General features: G+C 38.6%; 4 protein-coding genes across 5 annotated transcripts; 2 read left to right on the top strand and 2 right to left on the bottom strand.

Moving 5' to 3' along the window:
- Positions 1-254: 254 nt before the first annotated feature.
- LOC113701074 (large ribosomal subunit protein eL39x) lies at positions 255-893 on the bottom strand. Its single transcript, XM_027221555.2, has 2 exons — positions 755-893; positions 255-646 (listed from the first exon to the last, which is right to left on the bottom strand). The coding sequence occupies exons 1-2, from the start codon at positions 755-757 to the stop codon at positions 494-496; spliced, it is 156 nt and encodes a 51-aa protein (XP_027077356.1). The 5' UTR covers positions 758-893; the 3' UTR covers positions 255-493.
- A 1,784-nt stretch (positions 894-2,677) lies between these two features.
- On the top strand, positions 2,678-6,573 carry LOC113702225 (uncharacterized). Its single transcript, XM_027223321.2, has 10 exons — positions 2,678-3,039; positions 3,276-3,405; positions 3,966-4,104; positions 4,195-4,407; positions 4,525-4,663; positions 5,227-5,377; positions 5,476-5,585; positions 5,670-5,767; positions 5,868-5,937; positions 6,193-6,573. The coding sequence occupies exons 1-10, from the start codon at positions 2,947-2,949 to the stop codon at positions 6,274-6,276; spliced, it is 1,227 nt and encodes a 408-aa protein (XP_027079122.1). The 5' UTR covers positions 2,678-2,946; the 3' UTR covers positions 6,277-6,573.
- Positions 6,574-7,043: 470 nt separating this feature from the next.
- LOC113702147 (ABC transporter B family member 27) lies at positions 7,044-14,276 on the bottom strand. Of its 2 annotated transcripts, XM_027223174.2 has the most exons (18): positions 13,871-14,011; positions 13,599-13,720; positions 12,827-12,898; positions 12,698-12,733; positions 12,538-12,612; positions 12,007-12,131; positions 11,426-11,525; positions 10,978-11,149; positions 10,774-10,892; positions 10,577-10,687; positions 10,299-10,443; positions 9,442-9,574; positions 8,990-9,065; positions 8,638-8,703; positions 8,423-8,530; positions 8,178-8,285; positions 7,876-8,073; positions 7,125-7,571 (listed from the first exon to the last, which is right to left on the bottom strand). In XM_027223174.2, the coding sequence occupies exons 2-18, from the start codon at positions 13,653-13,655 to the stop codon at positions 7,350-7,352; spliced, it is 1,923 nt and encodes a 640-aa protein (XP_027078975.1). In that variant the 5' UTR covers positions 13,656-13,720; positions 13,871-14,011; the 3' UTR covers positions 7,125-7,349. The 2 variants fall into 2 exon arrangements, with proteins under 2 accessions (XP_027078974.1, XP_027078975.1); XM_027223173.2 differs by lacking the exon at positions 13,599-13,720 and having other exon boundaries at positions 7,044-7,571; positions 13,871-14,276.
- A 3,360-nt stretch (positions 14,277-17,636) lies between these two features.
- Positions 17,637-21,474, top strand: LOC113701163 (receptor-like protein kinase FERONIA). Its single transcript, XM_027221691.2, has one exon. The coding sequence runs from the start codon at positions 17,778-17,780 to the stop codon at positions 21,354-21,356; it is 3,579 nt and encodes a 1,192-aa protein (XP_027077492.1). The 5' UTR covers positions 17,637-17,777; the 3' UTR covers positions 21,357-21,474.
- Positions 21,475-22,574: the final 1,100 nt, after the last annotated feature.

Raw genomic sequence — 22,574 nt, forward strand, 5'->3', positions numbered from 1 at the left:
CTTCTATCTATCAAAGTCCCACCCTGCTGAATGTTGAGCTTCAGAGATCTCAGAAAGAGCACAAACAAATTGCAATTGTAACTGAAAGTCATAAAACACCTTCAGCACATATTACACACCTAATCAACTTAAAAATAGGCCTAGCAGACCAGAAACAATAAAAAAGCCAAAGAAAGCTTAGGATATGCTTTAAACAAAGAATCTCAAAGCATTTGTAGAAACTATAAAACACAAATGAAGGAAACAACAGAACATCTACCAAAAAGGCTCTTCAATCAAATTAAAGTTTCAATTTTGTGACTTCAATGAAATTCGTTCGAGACCTACAACGAAACAGTCATAAGGATAATAACAATACCAAAATTGATTAAAACACCACCATCTTTAATTAAGCTACTAATTAAACCAAAAGTTCTTTTTTTTTTTGAGGGGGGAGGGTAAAAAGCTCGAGACAAATAAAGGTAACATGATGGTGACGGCGGACGCAGAAAATTTAGAAGCCGAGCTTGGTGCGGCGCCAGTGGCGGCGCTTGGCATTGTAGCGGATGGTGTTGTCAGTGCGCATGCGGATCCAATAAGGGATGGGCCTGTTCTGCCTCTGCTTCTTCGCCAGCTTCTTCTTTATCATGAAGGTCTTGTGGGACGGCTGATTGAACGTCCAAGAGAAACAAAACGCATTTCAGCAGTCACGATTCACGACTAAGAAGGAATACGGGAAGCAATAGAAGAGAAAGATGAAGTCAGAGGAGCTTACCATCTTCGGTTGCTGGAAGTTGAAGGAGAGCTCCGGCGGGAGGATGGGTTGGCTTCGGAATAGCTGCAGAGAGGCTGAAAGCGAGGCGGCCGAGAAACATAAACCCTAAATCAAATGAACATATATAGTGGGACTATATGTACTCTGGAGTTATGGGGCGGACTACTTACCACCTTTTTGAAGTCTTGACCGCCAGGCCCAGTTACCCAAACTCTTTCACATGAGCCCAAACAGGGTGTCTCCCACTAGTACTCGTAGAATTGAGTCAAAAAAGAAAAACAAATACTCATACAAAAGTAAACCTCAAGAAAGTAGAGACAGAAATTATTAGCAAATATGGGAGGAAAACTTTTGTAATGAACTAAAAAGAATTTACTACTATTTATCTATGCTAGATCTTTATTTTACCCAAGAAAAAAATTGCCCTTGTTTTTTCTTCACCATGGAAAGGCTATAATGCTAAACATAATATAAGAGCTTTCCAGACTATTTACCTAATTAAAAAAAGCAAAAAAGAGAGTTTATGAAGCTAAAAATGAAAGGTGTAAATCATTACTTAATAAAAAATCCAAATAGAACATAACATTTAAAATCAATTAGTAACGTAAATAAATGTGTGTACCCGGAATATAAGCATATAAAGAACATGTTTCTTTGGACCTCTACCTTTGTGCGTGTGCGTGTTTTTTTTTTTTCTCATTTGTTATTGAGTAAATCTTATATACATTAACGGTGTATACACTATCATGGTTAAATATATGACATATATGCAAAATTTGAGTTTCAAATTTAAATTCGAATTATATGTCATGCATTTAATGGTGAAAGTGTATACATTGCCGTATATAGAAAATTAATCCTTTGTTTAATAGTAAACATTTGCCTTGTCATGTTAGCAATTGTTTTCTAGAGTGAAGGCATTTGAACTCTTGCGTAGGGATGGCGATAGAGGGTTGGGGCGGGGGACCTCTCTCCCGTCCCCTGTTTCTCTTCCCCGTGGGGTTAATAAAAATGTGTTATAGTTAAATTTTAGTAAATAATCAAGTACTAAAATATCAACACATCACCAAATTATTATTCATTGTAATTTCACAATTGAAACTTATAAAAACAATCAAACAAAAGTTATTTGAATACAATCTAACATGATGAAATAAATACAACTAAAGTAGTCAAGTTTTCACTTTTGGCACAAATACAATCACTAATTCATTATTGTGCTTGTGCTTTTTTTTAAGAAAAAAATGTTATTGTATTAAGTGAAATTAGAGATTTAGTATAAATGTATTAGTAAATTTAGTATAACAATTAATAATTTGTATTAGTACACATATATAATTATTAGTATAATTAATAATCTCAATTATATTACATATACTAATATACATTATATAATACATATAACTAATAATATCATTATCATAAGTTTGTAACTAATTAAATTATATATTATATATATAATTATATACATATATATTTTATATATTTATTTTTTAAAGCGGGTGGCGGGATGGGGGATGAGACGGGAGTACACTCCCCCGTCCCCCGCTCCGTTTCTAAGCGGGGTTCCCCCTGCCCCCGCCCCATTAGTCCCCCGTGGGGCGGGTGCCCGCCCATTGCCATCCTTACTCTTGAGCGATCCGTTATTTTGAGTATTTACACGTAAGCACTGCATTCTTTGAAGGAATAATTATAGAAATCTTCCCTAAGATTCCTAGCAATTGCACTCGCCTTTTTTGAGATTTAAAGAATAGCACTAATCTGTCATGTTACAGGAGATCAGTGCTTTTTTTCAAACTTTAGACGAGGTGAATGCAATTATTAAAAACCTCAGGAGAGATTTATGCAATTGTCCCTTCTTTGAATACCAGCAACGGAGAGTATGGGAGATAAAATTTAGAAAAAAAAAAACTTGAAAATCAGGAAAGGTTCAAAGAGGTTTCTAATTTAATATAACATGAACCTGAAAGGGGGAGAAAATAAAAAGATACTCTTTACTAATTTAAAAAAAGGAAGAAACGAATAAAAATTCCCTCGGGTAGTTGAATTACCCGCAAATTAGGGTTTTATCTTTCTCTGGGTTTCCTCCCTTGCAGAGCCCTTCCCGGCCCTATCCCCCAGTGCTATTTGCTGCGGAAGCTGAGCAAGTTTTTCCCATCAAAAATTAAAAAAGGAAGTTAGATAAAAGGAAAATGACAACTGTGGTTCCTACTGCGGAGGAAGATCCTGCGCTCTCCGTCGTCCGATTCACCGCCGAGCTGTCCTGGGCTGATGCCGGTCCCGAGGTTTTCCCCTTCTTCACCACTTCTCTGTAACATCGTCTTATAGCTCTTGTCTGAGATTGCTCCTCAACAAACACACTCATATTATTGAGATTATTGATGCATATATGTACAACCAATAAAAAAAATATAGATATGTATGTTTTGTAATTTGTTAGACGTAGGAACGAGTAGAATTTGAATTTTGTACTTCTTTTTTAAAATTTTGTTCGTATTATGGATGCGTGTGCCAATATTAGGTATCGGAGGCACAGGTAAATAGCTTGTGCATGGAGGCGCAGGAGTGCATGATTGAAGGTAGATGGCTGGATTTGGCTTCTCTCATGCTTACGTCTGCTGATTTGATCTTTTCCAAAGCTTCCGAGAAAGGTAATTTCTCTTGAGAAATTAAATATCTAATTATAGCATGAATTTGCGAAACGTAAATCATCACATTGATTAGTATTCTCCTTTTTTCTTTCTTTTTTTTGGTGGGTGGAGGTTTCATTAGTAGTAAAATTGAATAGGGAACTAGGGAACTAGGGATTCAATATATAGATTTCTCAAAGGATTGCAACCTCCTGTTAGTTATCAAAATTTTCTCATTGCCGAGTATAGAACAGGAGGAACCAAATTGTTTTACTAGGTGAGATGACATTCCTGTAGGGCTTTCGACGCATTAAGCGAAGACACCTTTGTCTCTTGGGGAATGGAATTAATGCTTTTCATAAACAATTTTTTCCTCCTCCATTTTCTCTCTGCAAATGTTCATATTGTTGTACATGGCATAAAATCTGCTATCCAGTGGCTACTTTTACCCCTTCTACTGTATTTAAGTCTTGCTTTGTTTTTTGGTTACATTTTCTTCTCGTGTGTTTTTCTTGGTGGTTCTTGTGCTTTCTATTTGTCAATTGTACGAGTGACCTAATACTTGTTGGTTTTTTCATCAGATCTTGAGTGTGTTTTCACTGTGATTTGCAACCTTGTTAAGAAGGCTGAAAATTTTGATCAAGTACACACGATGGCAGATATCATATCCTCAAAAGTCACCCAACAGCCCAATGTTAAACCTGCATTGCGAGTAAAAATGTAATACACACCATTGATGATTATTTATCAGCTTAGTAAGCCTGGATGCTTTCTTGCACTTAGTCTTTTCTCTTTGTTGAAACATAACAGTTTGTTCAACCTCTACAATCTGCTGGAGAACCCAGCTAGCTGCTTCTTTGTGTACATGAAAGCTCTTAGCGTGGCAGTCAGTGGAAAAGTCACTGAACATGTAATACCATCATTCAAGAATATAGATAGCTTCTTGAGGGAATGGAATCTTGGGGTGAAGGATCAGAGAGAGCTCTTCCTCACCATCTCTAATGCATTGAAAGAAAATAAGAGGTAGGAAATGTTTCAGGTTGTCAATTAATCTTTTGTACTCATTGTACTTGCTATGACGTCTCTTGCCCAAAGTATGTTGTCTCATTTCATCTTATTTGTCTATTTGTGGGTTCCCAGCTCTGCAAAGGATTCTTTCAAGTTTCTCACTAGATATCTCGCAACCTTTTCTGATGAAGATGCATATGCTCTGAGTGAAGCAAAGGAAGAAGCAGTCCGTGCTATAGTTGATTTTGTGAAGGCACCTGACATGTTTCAGGTTTCACTTGTCTGTCTCTTTGCATTGCATATAAACTGGTTGTGAGGAGCTCCAAGGCTTGGTTGAATCTGACTTTATGGTGCATGATTATTCATCTCCAAATGTTACATTAAATTTTTTCTTTAATGTAATTTTGAGCTGCAGTGTTACATATATGCTTTTATACTTAATTATCAATTTGGTACGTCGGAACTTATTTGTATGATGTGTCAACGTTATTGAGTCATTTGTATCTTGGAATGGGAAACTTACAACTCATCAATCAAGTTAGATTTTGTTCTTGTGGTCTTGGAGTACAGTAGTTGGATTTCTACTTCCATAGTTATGTGAATAGTTGATAAACTGGACGAACTTGGCAGATGCTATGTCTTCTTGGAATACAGCTATATGTCAATCTTGTAGAAGGTGAAAAGCTGTATGCCTTTTACGAAACCAAGGACCTAATTTACTTTGTGTGCATCTTGTACTGGTGCATCTGGAAGTTACTCTTGCTATTATGTTTTGGATAAGCTATTTCATTCTTCCTGTTCGAATAATTATTCTTTTATGCTTTTTCTTGCTAGTGTGACCTGCTAGATATGCCTGCTGTGGCACAGTTGGAGAAGGATGCTAAACATGCATTGGTATATCAGCTTCTGAAGATCTTCTTGACTCAGAGGCTGGATGCTTACTTGGATTTCAGTACTGCAAATTCTACTTTGCTGAAAAGCTACGGTATTATCTTATACGTGTGCAGTTGTGGTCCATTTGATGTACCAGCGTCATGCTTTTTTTAGTTCTCTTGCCTATAATTGCTTGTTTGGATTATACAGGACTTGTTCATGAAGATTGTATAGCTAAAATGAGGTTGTTGTCATTGGTTGATCTTGCCTCCAATGAATCTGGCCAAGTTCCTTATTCTTTGATCAGGGACACACTGAAGGTGATTTTTCATTTTCCTTTTCTGAAGTCTAATGATTCTGCAACATTTTAATATTCATTGTGTTAGATGTTGACATTCTCGCAGATCGAAGGGGATGAGGTTGAATCATGGGTTGTTAAAGCAATCACAGCAAAGTTAATCGACTGTAAGATAGATCAAATGAATGAAATAGTAATTGTGAGGTACAGAATTTGCAGTTTTCTTTTCCTCTACTCAGATTAACCAGTGGTGAGATGTGATGTTGGCACTTACAGCAGTTACTTTGTGTTATTATGTGAGTAGACGTGGCACAGAGCGTGTTTTTGGGCCACACCAGTGGGAAATACTCAGAGCAAAGCTTGTGAATTGGAGGGTAAGTTCTCTAGCTTCAGTCATATAAACTCCTTTTGGGCACTGCACTCTCAAAATCTGAAATTTATAACCACCAAAGTTGTTAATTTTGCCTTTAGCGGTGTCACCTTTTTTGTGTATGGTGGTATGCCTGTAATAACCTTCTCTTGATGTTAAAGCTGACGGTCATGTTTGTACTGCTTCACCACTGTTACTGGGTTTTCCTTAACTATAAAGTGTTTTTTGGGATCATTTATTTCTGCTGAATTTTTTGCAGACCAATATTGCAAACGTCATTACCTCCATTCAGGCTAACAAGATATCAGAAGACAGCACACAAGAAGGATTGATGATTCGCTGAAATTTGTTCGTTGATCAGCCATTGGTCCATGGAAATCGTTGGGTACCAGACAGAAATGGGCTTCCATGTGGAAAAATCGCAATCTCTGTGTTACTTTTGATGTCAGATAACATTTTGTATCTTTATAGCCTCGGTTTAGGTTAAATTTAAAGACAGCAAAAAGGAAGGTTGAAAATCTCTGTGTTGCATGTCACAAAATTTTGGAGTCATTTAAGTTGTATGGAAACAATTTTGACTCGTGACCATGAGTTGCTTAGTTTGATTCAATCGACTTCTGCAGTGTATGTTATTTTGTAATTGGGGCCGTTGGAACTCTTCTAATCCTCCTAAATTTCAGCATATTGAGGGAGCTGCAAAAGCAATCTCATTCATTTGTTTTATTACCAATGTCTTTGCGTCACTTGCGTTGCTATTTAATTAAACAAGTGCAAGATGAAAGTTCTAAAAAGCTACAGAGGAAAAACTCTAGTTTAACTGCAAGAGCAAAGTTCTAAAAGCAACGACAAAAGAGCACCTGTTCATTCTTATGAGGTATTTATGGCAGATTGTGTTATCTTTTGAGGAATTTCCAGAAGATATGTACCATGTTTTGAAACAGAGTTGATGCCGGGCGGTGGAAAACTGTTAAGTACTGATAATTTATTTTTACAGAATCGAACACGTTGGCAGACATTCGCACCATTTTGCATCCAACTCTTGTTATTATGAAAGTCCTTGTGTTTTCTTTTGTAGTTGGTAGATACGCATGACCAGTTTTTCATACATCATTTCTTCATCGAAACTGGAAATTGGTTCACTCACACCAACAAAATCTCATTTTGTTCCGAAAGGTTACACGGGGCAATCAGTGCAAGTAATTGTTTCTTTCATAATACACTAAATATGCAACCTTTTCCTGGTTACAAACGGTAATATGAACTGGTTGCTGGGAACATAAGATATGCAACTTCTGTCCACTTTTGCTTCCAGAAGTTTGTTGTTGAAGGATCCTACTATTGCACTGTCGGAAATTCCAAAGGAACCACAGATGATCTTAGCTCAGTTCACTTTTTGGTGAACTGCTCCAGTGCACTTCATTCCAAAGTTACAAGATCAGTGTCGCTTTTGGGTGCCTGTAATTGCCTCCTCACTAGTGCAGTGTAAATTCCATCCCTGTTCAGCAGCTCTTCATGGGTGCCACTTTCAGCTATCTGGCCATCAGATATGACTGCAACTGTGTCAGCGCTTTTGACAGTAGAAAGCCTGTGTGCTATGACGAGAACAGTCCTGCCTCTCATTAGAGAATCCATGGCATCCTGTACATAAATTACAAGTCAGCGGAATATGCTGGAACTGGTTTGGAGACATGAAAAAGATGCAAAATGATCCTCACAGTAACATTTACTTATGGTATGAGAAAAATAATGCAGAACTACTAGCCACTGAACACAAAACACTGATTATAAATGGAGAAGGTACTGAAAATTTTATTAAGACTTTAACATCAACTCACGAATGACAATAAAATAGCATTGCCCAATTTGGAACACAAATTTTAGGAGAATATTAATCATAGAGTTTTCATACAAAAAGGAATTACGACAGGATAATTAATCTCACCTGTACAAGGTACTCGCTCTCAGCATCTAGAGCACTTGTTGCTTCATCCAATAGCAAAACTCTTGGGTTCATCAAGAGAGCTCTTGCTATCGCAATTCTTTGCTTCTGGCCTCCTGATAACCTCAATCCACGTTCTCCAACAACAGTTTGATATTTATCAGGAAACGATGCAACAAAATCATGTGCATTAGCCATTTTCTGTAGAATTTAATCCCATTAGTATTAGTCAGTGAATCAAATGCCCAGGCAAAGAAATCACAACATAAAACAAAAGCATGAAATAGAAACACGGAGGTACTTACAGCAGCATTTTCTATGTCTGTGCTGCTTGCTTTGCCATCAAAACCATATGCAATGTTCTCTTCTATGGAACAATTAAAAAGAACAGGTTCCTGGCTCACTATACTGATCTTTAAGTAGACATGCAGACAAGAAGCACAAAACTTCAGTGTATTGGGAGACACAATGTTATTGTGTTGTAAATTGCTCAAAAAACAACCTTAAAGTGTTTCTGAATCTAACTTCAGGGATAGCAGGACTAGAATACCTTCCTGTGTAAATACTCGTGTGATATTTCAACCAAGGAAACCCCATTAAGCAAAATCTTTCCCTTTATTGGGTCATAAAATCTCTCAATCAAGTTAGCTATAGTTGTCTGCAATCAAAATATGGGCTTGCTTGATGAGATAATATATCAAATAGCTCCTCAGATGCAGAAAAAGGTGCCTTCACAGCAAAAAGATAAAAGAACTAGGAAAATACCTTTCCTCCGCCACTTGGACCAACCAGGGCTACTTTTGAACCGGGTTTCAGTTTTAAGGTTATTCCCTGCATTTGTTACAGAACATGCTCAACTGTAATCCAGACATGAAAACATGAATGTTTCATCATCTCTCCAGGAAAAGTGTATATAAAATTTTTGTCATTTTGATCTTGATATATACTATCAATGAAAAGACTACTCAAAAAAAGCTTTCGATCTAATCTTCATGAAGAACTCAAACAAAGCATCATCTCAGGATGAATATAAAGTGTAAATATAAGAAACAGACATTCAATATCTCACTGCTTCATCTAAATGTGAGAAATTTTAGTTCATCAAGGAATGTCATACCTTGAGCACCATATGACTCGGACGAGAAGGGTAAGCAAACCAGACATCCTCCAATGCCACATCTCCATCTGGATTGCTGATCACAAGACCAAATATCAAATTAGCACCAAAGCCAGAGATCCTATGCAGCTACAACGGGATTCTTTCTTCTAGTTTAGGGTGGTTTCTGAAAGGGGAAAAGGGCATGTTTATGGGGAAAATTCAACAATCTTTACGAGGGAAACCCCTAGAAACACTTAAAATTACTTTTCCAACAAACAGGGAAAGGAAAGAATTGTAAAAGTTTGAAATGGGTCACGGTCCCCCACTGTGGTTCCTCATCTTCATGTTCCATTCATCAAAATACTGCTTTAGGGTCTTGATATGGAAAATCACATGTTAATGGAAACACTTTAAATCTAGATTGTTATTTAAGCAAGTTTTCATGTATGTCCAACAGACAAGAAGCTAACCCCATGGGACATTTATCTCCTGCTTTAGGCATGGTAGAGACACGATCTAAAATTTGAAAAACTCTCCTACTTGCACCTGCTGCTTTCATAGCTGTTGTATATAATCCTGATAATGATGATATTGAGGACCCAACTGCACAAGGAGTTTTCAGTCAATAAAGGCAATGATAATGTGAAAACTTGAAGCTTTACCATGCAACATTAACTGTTGAAACCATTTGAAAAATGCAATATTCTGCTGCAAGGCTATGGAGAACTTTTGGAGCAGGTTACATCATTTAAGATAATAAATCATCCAACAAGGTGTCCTCCTTCCATAATAGCCTTTACTAAATTATCCATGCTTGGAGTTTTATCCAGCCTTTACTAGGATCATGTAGATATGAAATGGCATCAGCTCCAAGTACAACCTGCATAAATATTCCAGGTTTGGAGTTTTATAATTTTCACCTTTACTACCTTATCCAGTATCTTTCCCATTGACAATCTTTCCTAGTTAACCTTATCATTTGGATAGTGATATTTATTAAGGTGTAGATCTAGCTTGATCTTTGCCAAAAATAAATAAATAAATAAAGGAAACCTTTCAGTATGGAATTCTAGTTTGGTCCTCAATAGTTGAAACAAGATCTGACTGTTAAGGAGGGACTTTTTTTTTGGGTGCATTCATGAACTAATAGAAGTTATCATCCTCCAGTTGCCAGATGTCTATGTAAAACACTTAACGTAAAGATAACTTCTGAGTAAATCTTTTAAATATTTCTATCACAAAGGGAAAATAAACGATTTCATAACCTTGGATAATTTCTTTTGGCTATTAAAGTGGAATGGTATCAAAAAAAGAACAAGAGATTTACCTGTGAGGCTATAGAGAATGAAGGACGTTAGAGATCCAGTGGTCATGGAGCCAGTTATTGTCAAGTAAGCTCCATATATCACCACTACTATGACAGATAATGTTGATGCAGCATTGAGTCCTCCGAAGAATAGTCCAACCACTTTCTGTGATGGATAATTAGTTTGAGGATCAGACATCAAAGGTACTCCATTTGTGCATCTAAAGCTAACAACAGAGGAGAAAAGTATCTGGGCTATGGAATCTTTTGTGAGTATAGAGTGGAGAAAAGAGACTGACTGCTTGTCGGAGTCCAAGTTTCAATGTCTCATCAACCTTCTCAGAGTAACCTGCTATTGCATACTGTTCTTGGGCAAAAGATCTCACTGTACGAATGGCCCCAAATGATTCCTAAAGGTTAACTAACTAGTCAAACTAATTTATTGTCTGTTGGTAAGTTTTACACAATATCTCAGTCAAACACAATAAACACAAACCTCGGCAATTGAGGCAGCGACAGCTGCTGCTGCTTGAGTAGCATGTGAAAGTTCCCGAAGATAGCGGCCAAATTTACGAACACCAACTGAAATAACAGGCACGACAACCAAAGCCAGCACTATAGAACATGACAGAAAATCTTAGTAAGCAACTGCATACAGATTGGATACTGCAGCACAGATGAAAGACCATTAATCACTAACATGTTAACTTCCAAGAAGATGTGAACATGAATCCAATTCCAATGATTGCAGTAGTCACATTTCGTAGTGCCTCTGAAAGATTGGTAGTTGCAGCACTTTTTATGATTTGCGTGTCTTCAGATAGCCTGCTGAGAAGCTCGCCTGTCCGCGAAACATCGAAAAAAGCTATTTCCTGCGGAATTTTTTGTATCAGCACTTTACCAATGTCCAAGTTGGACACAAGGAACATCAATTTTGAGGTATAAGTGTCAGAATCTTCCAAATCTGTACCACCACAGTAATTTGCCATCTTACTGTCTCAATCACGGGAGTTAAAGGCAATTATAACGTTCTTTACTAAAAGATTCATGGTTCTCAAATTTTGGCAACCAATTTATCAGGAAGGTTGTGGATTGGTACTATAAGATGCATGTATTTCACAAAGGTAATGAACAATGGGAAGCCTTACTTGTTGGATAAGGTGGCTAAATAAATTCTTCCTTAGACGAGCAACCACCCTTTCACTGGCTGATGCAAATAACCAAGACCGAATTGCTGTTGATACCGAACTGAACAGAATAGAGGATGAGATACCCGAGAAGTGCTTGGAATAAAAGATAGCAGTGAAAAAGAGGTTGATGATGAATGAGTGCAGGTGAACCTCAGCTTGTGTATTTTTATGAAAAATGAAAGCTAGCGCATGGAAAAAACACAACAGCCCCCCACCCCCTCCCCTCACCCACCTCCCTGATATTAAAGACAAACTTTGATCAGACCCCCTTGATATCTAGAGAAAAAAAATAGATCTACTGCATCCTACTGAATTCACAAATTATTTGAGTTAAGCATATAGATTATCAGTTCATACTGCTGAAATTATACCAGAATGCTATCAGGTATGCATGTACTCATGTTAAGCCTTGAAATTAAGTTCGTTATTAAAAGCTCACTTCTCCAATCTTCACACATGACTAGGGAATTGCATTTACATTACTCTAGAAATACTTGTGAATATCAATTTGGTTCTGAGGACAACAGAAATACCCATACCCGATGACAACTATTGAGATGATAACTATAATTGTGTTCTTGATGGCATCTAGTGCTTCAGCTTGCTGTTCAGGAGTCCTCGTATCCCTTGATACAATATCTATAATCATGCCACCATACTTTGGCTGCAACACAATACAAATATGGTTAAAGAGCAATCCTACAAAGTTTGAAAATTGGCAAGGGTTTTTGTCAAGAGAGCAGGAAACTGTTATGTATGGAGAGACTTTTATCTGGCTTAATATTGGAAGATAGCTAATCAGAACAAGTTTATGATCTGTACTAATAAAAGGAAAAGAAATCCAGCCAGGAGGAAACTATACAGTATGGGGTGGTAGAACAGGAAAAAGGAAACTTGAACTTTGCTGAACAGGGCATGGAATGGATGATATCTCAATCCTTTAGCAACCATTCTTAGAACACTGATTAGCAGGGTTATCATCAAAACTGGAAATGGAATAATCAAGATGAGCATATATTAAGGGCAGAGTTTTGCTGAAGGATTATGAATCAGTACGCAAAATACCATACTATGAGAATGCTTGATGTGGATGCTATCAGCAATGCTATAGTAGCAACAATTAATTTTCCAGCATCTGGCTTTGCCTACACATTTCAAAGAGATCATGAAGTGTTAGTAAAAGCACCAATGAGACTCCATTCTAGTCATCACAGCTAATGCAAGACTCACCAGAGAAAAGACTCTACCAAATCCAACATTTGCAGCCTGAATTTTGCCACAGAATTTGAACATTATTAGTACAAACCTACTACATAGTGCACAAAGAGATGCAGAATCAAGGAACAGAAATGTAACTACCTCTAATGCACCATGCTCCAGGTCTGTCTTGGGAGCATCAGGTGAACCATCCTCATTTTCCTTCAGTCTAGCCTACAGGTAGAAAGGTAAGTTAAGCCTGTCAAATTTAAGATGAACAAATAAACCGCAGTTATGTATCTGAAGCACTTGATAATCTACCATGCAACATGATTTCTCATATAGCATTCAACAGATACAACATTAATAATACCCTTCACCAAAAAAAAAAAGGAAGAAGAAGAAGAAGGCAAATTTGATAGGTATATATTACAAGGAGGACAACGACCCATTCTTCTAATTCAGGAGGGACGAGGTGCATTTTGTAAAGTAAGCAAACTGTGAAATGATAATCATTTCCAGTCAAGTGTCCAGATCAAAGCCACTTTAGTTTCCATTTGTGTCCAGGCCAATGCTGATGCAATACAAAATGAAAAGATTAGCCATTTCCTAGCGTGAAGGATCTACTCTCTGCTCAGCACAAATCAGTCGATGAACAAGGCTAGTCATTGTTAAGCTCTGGTATCGTGAAATCAGAATGCAAAGTTTCCAGTTCAGGCGAAATATCTGTTCCCAGGATTTCTAGAAGAATAAACACAACAAAACACCAGTATAAAAGCTAATAAAAGTTTAAAGCCAAAATTCTCAAGTCATGAAGTTCTTCATATAAGTACTGTCTCCCTAAAGACCGCTGTGTATTAGGTTTGACAAATCCAATCAGACTTAGCCCTTGAAGCAGGTTAGACCGTACTGGCCTCCACCATGTTTCACGCACCATGTGTAGCTGCCGGTGCAGAAAAAAAGCACCAACCAAAATTGGCTGCTGCAACATGCCTTGCCAAATGCCCCAAAAGTAAGATAATGCAAGCCATCGAGTAAGTCGACAAAATCACGGTACTGCTACAACAAGAAGCAACACGAAATTTCACATAGCAAAAGGGTACAATGCGTGATCAATGAATCAAAACAAAATACACCAGATGATTAGGATCCCCGGAACAAGTAAAACAGACAAGGAAAGGCAGAAATTTTGATGAAAAAGCTTGCCTGTTTATTCAAAAGAGAGACTCTTTCGCTACCAGTGGACATGATAGACTTCGACGTCCAATCCAAATGCTGTTTCTTCCCCATGAAAAGTAATAACTGAAGAAGCTAGTTGAATAATCAAATACAATTAAAGGAAATTCAAAGCCAAAGAATGAATGTTCTTTTGGCTTCCTTCCCCAGAAGATAACTAGGAGCTGACCTAAATTAAAATTCTTCCAAGAAAACCAATAGAAAAAGAAAATGAAAACTTGGCGGACTTTGGAAGCTACTACGCTGACGCAAGGATTCTTACTGGGTCAAAATCCCATCAAGGTATCCTATTGATTCTAGAATTTAGTGAATAATAATCCCACCACTAAACCAGAAGGGCAGTTATAATGCCAACACACATTTTATAGAATGTAATCAAATGCTGCCACCAGAACGCTAATACTCATAGAGAGGTTGATCTGTCACTCACTCTCAGGAGTTGAGACGTTGAGATTTTCACGTGCTTTCGGGACCAAACACCAATCAAGGAAGAAGCGATTTTTGCCTCATTCGCCCCCTTTTTGACTTAACTTTCATTACTTGAGGCGGGCTTATTACCAAACTTTCATGCAAAGTGTTACGGGTCGATGCGAGGTTGGTTTCTTAAGCAATAATAAGACCTTTTTTCTTTCTTTAGATAGCAATAATAAGACCTTCGTCAAGTAATGCCTTGGTGTTTAGTCCTAGATAATATGGTCTAGTTCTCACCTCTCCCCAGTCCCCCCACAAGTCTCTGTCCCTTAGTAATAAAAAGTTAGGTGTTTTTACTCCGCTCATCACTGCAGTTTAAGTTATAGTAAAAAAAGTCAAGTGTTTTCACTCCGATCATCACTGTAGCTTAAGTTTATATTTTTTAGATCACTGATCACTCGTCGAAATTCTTATAAATTATTAGTAATTACTAACACAATTTTCGTATGTTTTTAATTTTACTGTCATAATCAAAACATACTTTCAAGAACATGAATTACTTACAAAAGCAATTACTCGTCAATAATATCTATCAATGCAATAATCCTCACGTCCTAAAAAGAAAAAAAAGAAGCGGTCCATACCAAATGCTATCAAGATAATGCAGCTCTACTAGAAAAAGATGTCACCTTTTTTAATCATTCACCCCATGATTAATGATTGGGGGCTTTATTACTCTAATAATTGAAGCCTTAACTAGAGCAGTAATAAATGTTAGTACATTATCCCCTATATGAGTCGTAGCTTATCAAACAAAACATAATACGGTAGTACTAACAACAGAATCCACGGGTTCCAGCGGACCGTTATCATGCAGGGAAGGTTTCAACTATGAGAAAAAGATAAAAGGAAACGAAGACGAGGACAAAGCAAAGAAGACAAGAAGAAATCAATTTTTGGGGTGGGTGGGTGGGTGGGTAGGGGTCCAGTCGTCGTGGCACCATCTGCAGCTGCCCCCATGTCATGTGAAAACAACTCACGAAAAGTGCCTTTCACGTACATCTCTTGTACCTCATCGTCCTTCTGAAGCTCTCAATATAATATTCACTTCTCTTTAGTGCAAACGTCTTTTCGGGGCGTGATTGAATTTAGGAACCTAATTCCACGTCCGCAAGATGGCAAAAGTGAAAGTGACATTACCAGATCGTAATTCTCTGCTTTTAACCAACATTTTCTTGTTTTTCCCCTGTCATTTATTTATTGTCAATAGACTCGAATCTTTTATGCTCTTGAAAGAAAAATTTACCACTGACGAAATCTCTTTCGTCATTATCATGTACTACTAATTAATTGAATGGACTTCGTTATTTATTTATTTATTTATTTATTTTGGATTCTGAGGAGTGACCAAAGGCTCTGTTAAGTCACACGGGATCCTCAGTGTCACTTTTTCAGTGTCACTTCTATATTTATACCAAGTGTTCTGTTTATTTAATTTATTATGTGTTATTTATTTAAAATTCTTTTATCATCACGTGATAAGTGAGATTGGCACTGAATTTGACACCAAGTAGTGATATAGAGGATTCCAACTGCTTTTAAGTACTAGCCTAGTGCACTAATTTATGTCTTCTATCGTAAAAGTCTTTGTTGGTCCAATAGGCCCGGAGTTCAAGGCTTAAGCAACGAAAAAAATATATTTATGTTCTTGTATGGACGGTGATCACGGAAATCTTTCACATCCAGTGTTAGAACTACAAAAAGGTGGCATGCAGTGGAAAACATTGGATGAGTTGTCTTTCTGTCTATTCCAGTTTCCTTTCGATAACTTATAGTAATATAGTACCTTTTTTTTTGATAGAGGCTAAAGCAATTTCTTCTTTCTTTCTTTTTCTTTAATTTTGATAGACTAATTAACAGCTCCTTTTCTAATAAGATTGTGAATTTTTAACGGAGTTGTTTATTCTGTCAACAGTTTGTTTCACTCTTAAAAATGTGACTAAATTCTTGGTCGGCATCCAGTTTTCTGGTCGTACGAATTTCAGCATATTGCTCAATTCCTGGACTACGAATGCCAAAAAGAAGCCCCGCGTGGGCCGCATGGCGCTCTTCCCTTGCTGTCCACTGCCACTCTCAAGGCCCACGACTATCACTCTCCGGATCAGACCCATAAACCTTTGTACATTCCAACCGAAAATGGACAGCTAGGCTTTTGACCTTAATAGCCTGGTTTTAGAACGGCGTAGAGTGGTCATACTCACAGCACAGCGGTCTCCAAAGCCCATTAAAGTCTTGTTTGGTTTTGCCTCTGCACGGGAGATCCAATATCTTAATTTGCACTGGAATCAATCTACCTGAACAATAAAAAATTTCATGCAGGCTTTTGGGCCTCCCTTCTGACCAGCCCAAAGAAAAAAGCTCATTTTCTTTTTCATTTTTCTTTGGTTTTAGTTAAAAATCGTCCTGTGCGAGTAGATAAACAAAACCCATTACACAACAGTAACTAAACAAAAACGCAAATTCACATATGATATTATTAAATCTAGACTAGAATCGAAGTTGTTGTGGTTTGCATAGATCAGTAGTCTTTATTATAGGCTACTATAGCTGTGCTGTGATGGCAAAGTGGAAAATATTGGACTGTGAATTTGCTACTCTCCAAAAAAAAAAAAAAAAGATATAAATAAATAATTTGCAAAGAATAAAGGGGAATGTATTAGAAAAGGTTTTTAGTACGTAATAGCGACACGCAACCAAACAATCTTAGAAATTTCTCCAAATCAAACGACGGAAGAAGAAAAATGTTGTCTCCATCTATTCTATTCAGAAAAGCATTTGCAGTGCCAGCTTAGTTTCGCGTTTACTTTTACTTTTGGAAGCTTCTTGTATTATTATTAATACTAGCTAGCTTATTATTAGTAAGCCTTTCTTTCCTCCTCAATTAATTTACTTGGAACTTTCTCATAACAAAAATAAAGGAAATAAATTATTGTCTCCAGTCCAGAAGGCATTTCATTTCTTCGCTAGGAGAATCAGTCGCTAGCAGCAATCGATCAAAGTCCCAGTGTGCCGAGACCAACTCAAATGCAGCTACCCCACAACCTTAAATTTTGTTTGGTCCAGCAAGAATCAAGCAGCCGCCTTCGTTTCGTTTATAAGCATAGTTCGTGCACAATTCCTCTGAATTTCTGAGAATATTACAAGACATTTCAAAACCAAGAATGGATGGATGGTGTGAGTGTAACACATCAAAATTATTTTTTCTTCAAAAAAAAAAGAAAAAGAAAAGGAAAACTTCCAATTCTTGGATAACGAAGACTTGCATGCACGAGTTGACTGATTTCTTTCGCGGCAGCTTCATTTAGGCTCCGGTAACATTCTAATGATTTTATAGTACTGCAAGCAACTTGAATAAGGAAAAAATCCTTTCTTTGCCAGTACCATTTCTACAATCAATACCTGAAATATGCTTGTACCCAAACTATCATTTCTTTTCCTTTTCCTTCTGCACTTCTATTTCACAACCATCTCTGCCAGTCATATCCCAGTTCTTGATAACATAGCCATTTCCAGCGGTTCTTCTGGCGTCTTAACTGCATCCAATGGCCGCGTTTGGGTTGGAGATACCGGTTCCAAATCTTCCACGTTGCTGCAATTGAGTGGCAAATCAACCAAGTCAAGAGTCATCCACCATCCAGCTGCCTCCGTGGATGCTGTCCCCTACCTGACCGCACGCATATCTCATCACCACTTCACCTACACATTCCCCGTCAAGCCTGGCCAGAAAATCATCCGTCTGCACTTCAACCCTGTTTCATACAAGAATTTCAAGAAGTCTAGAGCTCTTTTTTCCGTCAAAGCCGGTCCTTACACCCTTCTCAGCAACTTCAATGGTTCCCTTACTGCTGGTGCTTCGGGGGCTGGGCATTTTACTAGAGAATTCTGTGTCAATATAGAGGAAAATGAAGTATTGAGCATAACGTTCTCCCCAGATCAAGGAAACGAAGGTTCTTCAGATGACCGATATGCATTTGTCAACGGTATTGAGATTGTCTGCATGCCTGCTGGTCTTTATTTCACCCCCGATGATGGCCTGGGACCCTTTGTCGTTGGCCAGAAATACAGATTCTACATCGACAACAGCACCGCACTTGAGATGATTCAGCGGTTAAACATTGGCGGAAACTCCATTGCATCTGTTGAAGATGGAGGCATGTTCCGGTCATGGGATGAAGACCTCAATCACTTGCCACAAAACGGAAGCCTTGTAATTAAAAGGGTCATTCCAATCAAGTATACGCAGGCACCATCGTATATAGCACCAAAGAAAGTCTATCAAACTGCCAGGTCCATGGTTCCACATATGAATTTGAGAAGACGCAATCTTATGTGGAAAATACCAGTGGATTTGGGATTTAGATACTTGATTAGGCTCCATTTCTCAGAGCTTGAGTTGGGGATAACGCAGTGCGGTGAGAGGGAGTTCAGGATTATCATAAATAATCAAGTCGCTGAAGATAGTGCTGATGTCATCAAATGGGGTGCTGAACATGGAGTTGCAGTGTACAGGGACTATGTTGTGCTGATGGAGGGAGATAGGATGGAAGGTAAGCGTTATCTAAACATCACCTTCCAGCCAAAATTGGTGTTAAGCGGTAAAGAAACAGATGGGATCCTCAATGGGATGGAAATATTCAAGTTGAGCAACCCTGATAACAATCTAGCAAGCATGAGGACCATCGAATTTGTACGGAGTTCCAGATCTCAGAAACAAGGGGACAAAAAGACACAGTCTTTTGGCCGTAAGAATGCAGTTGCAACGGCGCTGACTGTTATAATCACTTTGTTGAATGTCAGTGTGTATTATATCAGGCGTCTTTCAGAAACTAGTGCCAGGAACTTGCGTTCGTCATCCTCAGAAAAATTTTGCCGCCTATTTTCAATTCATGAGATCCGATCAGCAACCAACGATTTCAGTCATGAATTCCTCATTGGCAGTGGTGGATATGGTAGAGTGTATAAAGGAAGCATTGATGGAGGAGCTACAACCGTTGCAATTAAGCGATTGAAATCAGAGTCTAGGCAAGGCGAAAACGAGTTTTGGACAGAGATAAAGATGCTATCCAGGCTCCGCCATGAGCATCTTGTCCCTCTGATTGGTTACTGCAATGAAGGTCAAGAGATGATACTGGTATACGAGTATATGCCAAAAGGAACAGTTGCTGATCATCTTTACAAGATTGGTAGGCATGGTGGTTGTGCTCCTCCTCTCTCTTGGGAACAGCGGCTTAAGATCTGTATCGGTGCGGCACGTGGTTTGTACTTTCTTCACACCTCTCGACAGAGGGTAATCCACCGGGATGTGAAGAGCTCGAACATTCTGCTGGACGAGAATTGGGTGGCTAAGATTTCAGACTTCGGCCTGTCAAAGATGGGAGCACCTAACGAGTCAATTACACATATCAGTACCAATGTCAAAGGGACATTTGGGTATTTAGATCCAGAGTATTTCTTGACTCGCAAATTGACACGAAAATCTGACGTGTATGCTTTTGGAGTGGTGCTGTTTGAAGTGCTGTCTGGAAGGCCAGCTGTGGACTTACGACTTGAAGAGGAGAAACACAGCTTAGCTGCGTGGGCACGATACTGCATGAGAAAGGGAAAAGTCGATAACCTCATCGACCGTAATCTGATAGGACAAATCTCCCCAGCTTGCTTAAAGGTGTTTGTTGGAATAGCAGGGAGGTGCGTGGATACGCATCCACATGAACGGCCTGCTATGGCTGATGTTGTCATACCCCTTGAGTTAGCATTGGTGCTGCAACAGAGCCCAGGTTCCACAGAACAGGCAGAAGAAGACGATGATATCAACAACGTTGCAAGAAGTTCCAGTGAACAAAGTGATGGTGTTTTCTCATTTGATGAATTATCTGTTAACCCCTCCAATGGAGGAATGGAGCAGAATGTCTCCAAAGAGCTTTCAGGTGCTGCTCCTGGAACAAAAGAAACTTATGTTCTCAAGAATTCAAAGAAGGATAACAGTTCCAACAATGCAACATCATCAAGATGGTGGTGGGATCCATTTGGGCTTGTGCCAAGAAGTCCATCAAAAACGAAAGCTTCAGCACTACATGAAGGGCTCCGCCAATTCCACATCCAAGAGATACGAAAAGCCACCAATAATTTCCAGAACAGTTTCATCGTTGGCTTTGGAGGCTTGGACAGTGTGTACAAGGGCCTTGTGGATGATATCCCAAGAATTGTGGCGGTCAGACGATCAAGCAGTAGAGAATCAAGACTTTCGATGGCACGTGAATTGCAATCAAAGATGGAAATGGTCCCTTCACTAAAACATGCTCATGTCGTAACTCTGATCGGTTATTGCAATGATGAAGCTGAACTGATGCTTGTGTATGAGTACATGGCCAATGGAAGCCTCCATGATCATTTATGTGACCCTAACAAGGATCCACTCCCATGGAAGCGGAGACTTCAAATCTGCATTGGCGTAGCACGAGGATTGTCCCATCTCCAGTCCACTGTTAAACTAACGAATCTCCACTGCAACTTGAAGTCAACCAACATTTTGTTAGACGAGAACTGGGTGGCCAAGGTTTCAGACATTGGGTTATCCCGAAGAAGAGGAGTCAGTGGTGCGCATACAATTGTTAGAGGTGACTGGGGTTCTCTGGACTCAGACTATATACTGGATGACAGATTAACAGAAAAATCTTACGTATTCTCATTTGGCTTGCTACTGTTTGAGGTACTCTGTGCCACTAAAGAATCAACTCATTGGTTGGATGAGGATCAGGTAAGTCTGGCTCAGTGGATAAAATCAGGCATAAGAAACAACCTCTCTGGCAACATTGACCCATGCCTAGCTGGTAAAATTGCACCTGAATGCTGTAGGATATTTGCAGAAACAGCCATTAAATGTCTGCTTGATAAGGGTTCTGAACGACCATCAATGAATGACATAGTGGCAAGTCTTGAGGCTGCGCTTAAGCTGCAAGAAGCGTCAGACAATGACGAGGGTGTTTAAGTGCAAAGTAGCTGACATGATAATGCAGTTCAGTTTTGTATGATGTTTACCAATATTGTTCACTTCATTCTGTAATTATGTGTGCTATTTAATGCTAATTAAGCTTGTTGTACGGAAATTATACGATAGATGGGATGGTTACAAACCTTTGGGCAGCTTATTTTGAAGCACCAAGTTTAACTGGCTAACATGCCTGGTTAGAACTTGGTAGAAGATAGTTTAAAATAAAAAGGCCAAGAATAGAAAAACTGCAAGAGTTTTCTCCTTCCTATTTATACTGAAGATTGTGCGGAGAGATTCTATTCTATTGGATCGAGGAATTTGATGAAAGATTTGAATTCAAATCGCTTTAATTATTTGGATTGCTTAATAGACATTTGAGTTTATAATACACCAACTATTAAAATATATTTTAAATACTAGAATAATTGATAATTTATAAATCCAAATACCTCCTAAATAACGTAAAGAACTAGAGAATTTTGAGAGAATTTTTTAAATTCTTCGTTAGATCCCCCAATCGAAACGCAGCCTTGTGCTAGTTGAATTATTTGCATTACACGTAGTGATCTGGGAGATGCAAACTTGCGGAGTCCATACTTTCAGTGCACAAAACCGGGACGGTATTCAGAATTACAATTCACCTAAAGACTGGAAATACTCCCAATGAAATAGCCTTCTCGGCTTGATTTGTTCAAACGTACGTCTTCGAGCTATCCCGCACGCTTGCAGCGATTGTAGGCTGTACATGGTCTATTATTCATATTAACTGGCACGAACCAATTAGCATACTGAGCTGCATTGCAAACTGCCGGCCGCTGAAGAGCGCCGTAGGAAATTGCCTGTCCTTGTTGGAGTAGCAACCTGCCACCTGCAGAATAGTGCCTGAGAGACTCCCAATCCTCCTCATTTCCCCGGCTGCCGAAGAAGCAGTCTGCAAAAGCGCCATTGCACGACACCCGTGCATTGTTAAGCATATAAAAAGAAGCTGAAGCTCCTCCCAAGTCTTCTCCGAGGCTGAGCAACAAAACGAGGACAATAAAACTGCTGTATCTCTTTAATCCCATTTCAGCAGTGTCTGTACACTAGTGTTTTCTTCATTCTCTTGTGAAGCTTCGATCTCGTGGTGATATAGGATTAGACCTGTAAAAGGGGTCCAGGAAGGTCGCTGACTACCACAGTGAGTAATACCATTGAGCCACTTGATTGCGGACAAAT

This window comes from Coffea arabica, chromosome 7e, assembly GCF_036785885.1.
Source record: "Coffea arabica cultivar ET-39 chromosome 7e, Coffea Arabica ET-39 HiFi, whole genome shotgun sequence".
NCBI lineage: Eukaryota > Viridiplantae > Streptophyta > Magnoliopsida > Gentianales > Rubiaceae > Coffea > Coffea arabica.

What these genes read in the sequence shown, in the direction of transcription:
- LOC113702225 (XM_027223321.2), top strand. Translation starts at nt 2,947, where the DNA reads ATGACAACTGTGGTTCCTACTGCGGAGGAAGATCCTGCGCTCTCCGTC. An exon ending in CCTGCATTGCGAGTAAAAAT is followed by an intron (nt 4,105 to 4,194) that starts GTAATACACACC and finishes GAAACATAACAG; the next exon opens with TTTGTTCAACCTCTACAATC. An exon ending in TGATCAGGGACACACTGAAG is followed by an intron (nt 5,586 to 5,669) that starts GTGATTTTTCAT and finishes ACATTCTCGCAG; the next exon opens with ATCGAAGGGGATGAGGTTGA.
- LOC113702147 (XM_027223173.2), bottom strand. Translation starts at nt 13,954, where the DNA reads ATGGGGAAGAAACAGCATTTGGATTGGACGTCGAAGTCTATCATGTCC. An exon ending in CGAGTCATATGGTGCTCAAG is followed by an intron (nt 8,704 to 8,989) that starts GTATGACATTCC and finishes TAACAAATGCAG; the next exon opens with GGAATAACCTTAAAACTGAA. An exon ending in AGAGCGAGTACCTTGTACAG is followed by an intron (nt 7,572 to 7,875) that starts GTGAGATTAATT and finishes ATTTATGTACAG; the next exon opens with GATGCCATGGATTCTCTAAT.
- LOC113701163 (XM_027221691.2), top strand. Translation starts at nt 17,778, where the DNA reads ATGCTTGTACCCAAACTATCATTTCTTTTCCTTTTCCTTCTGCACTTC.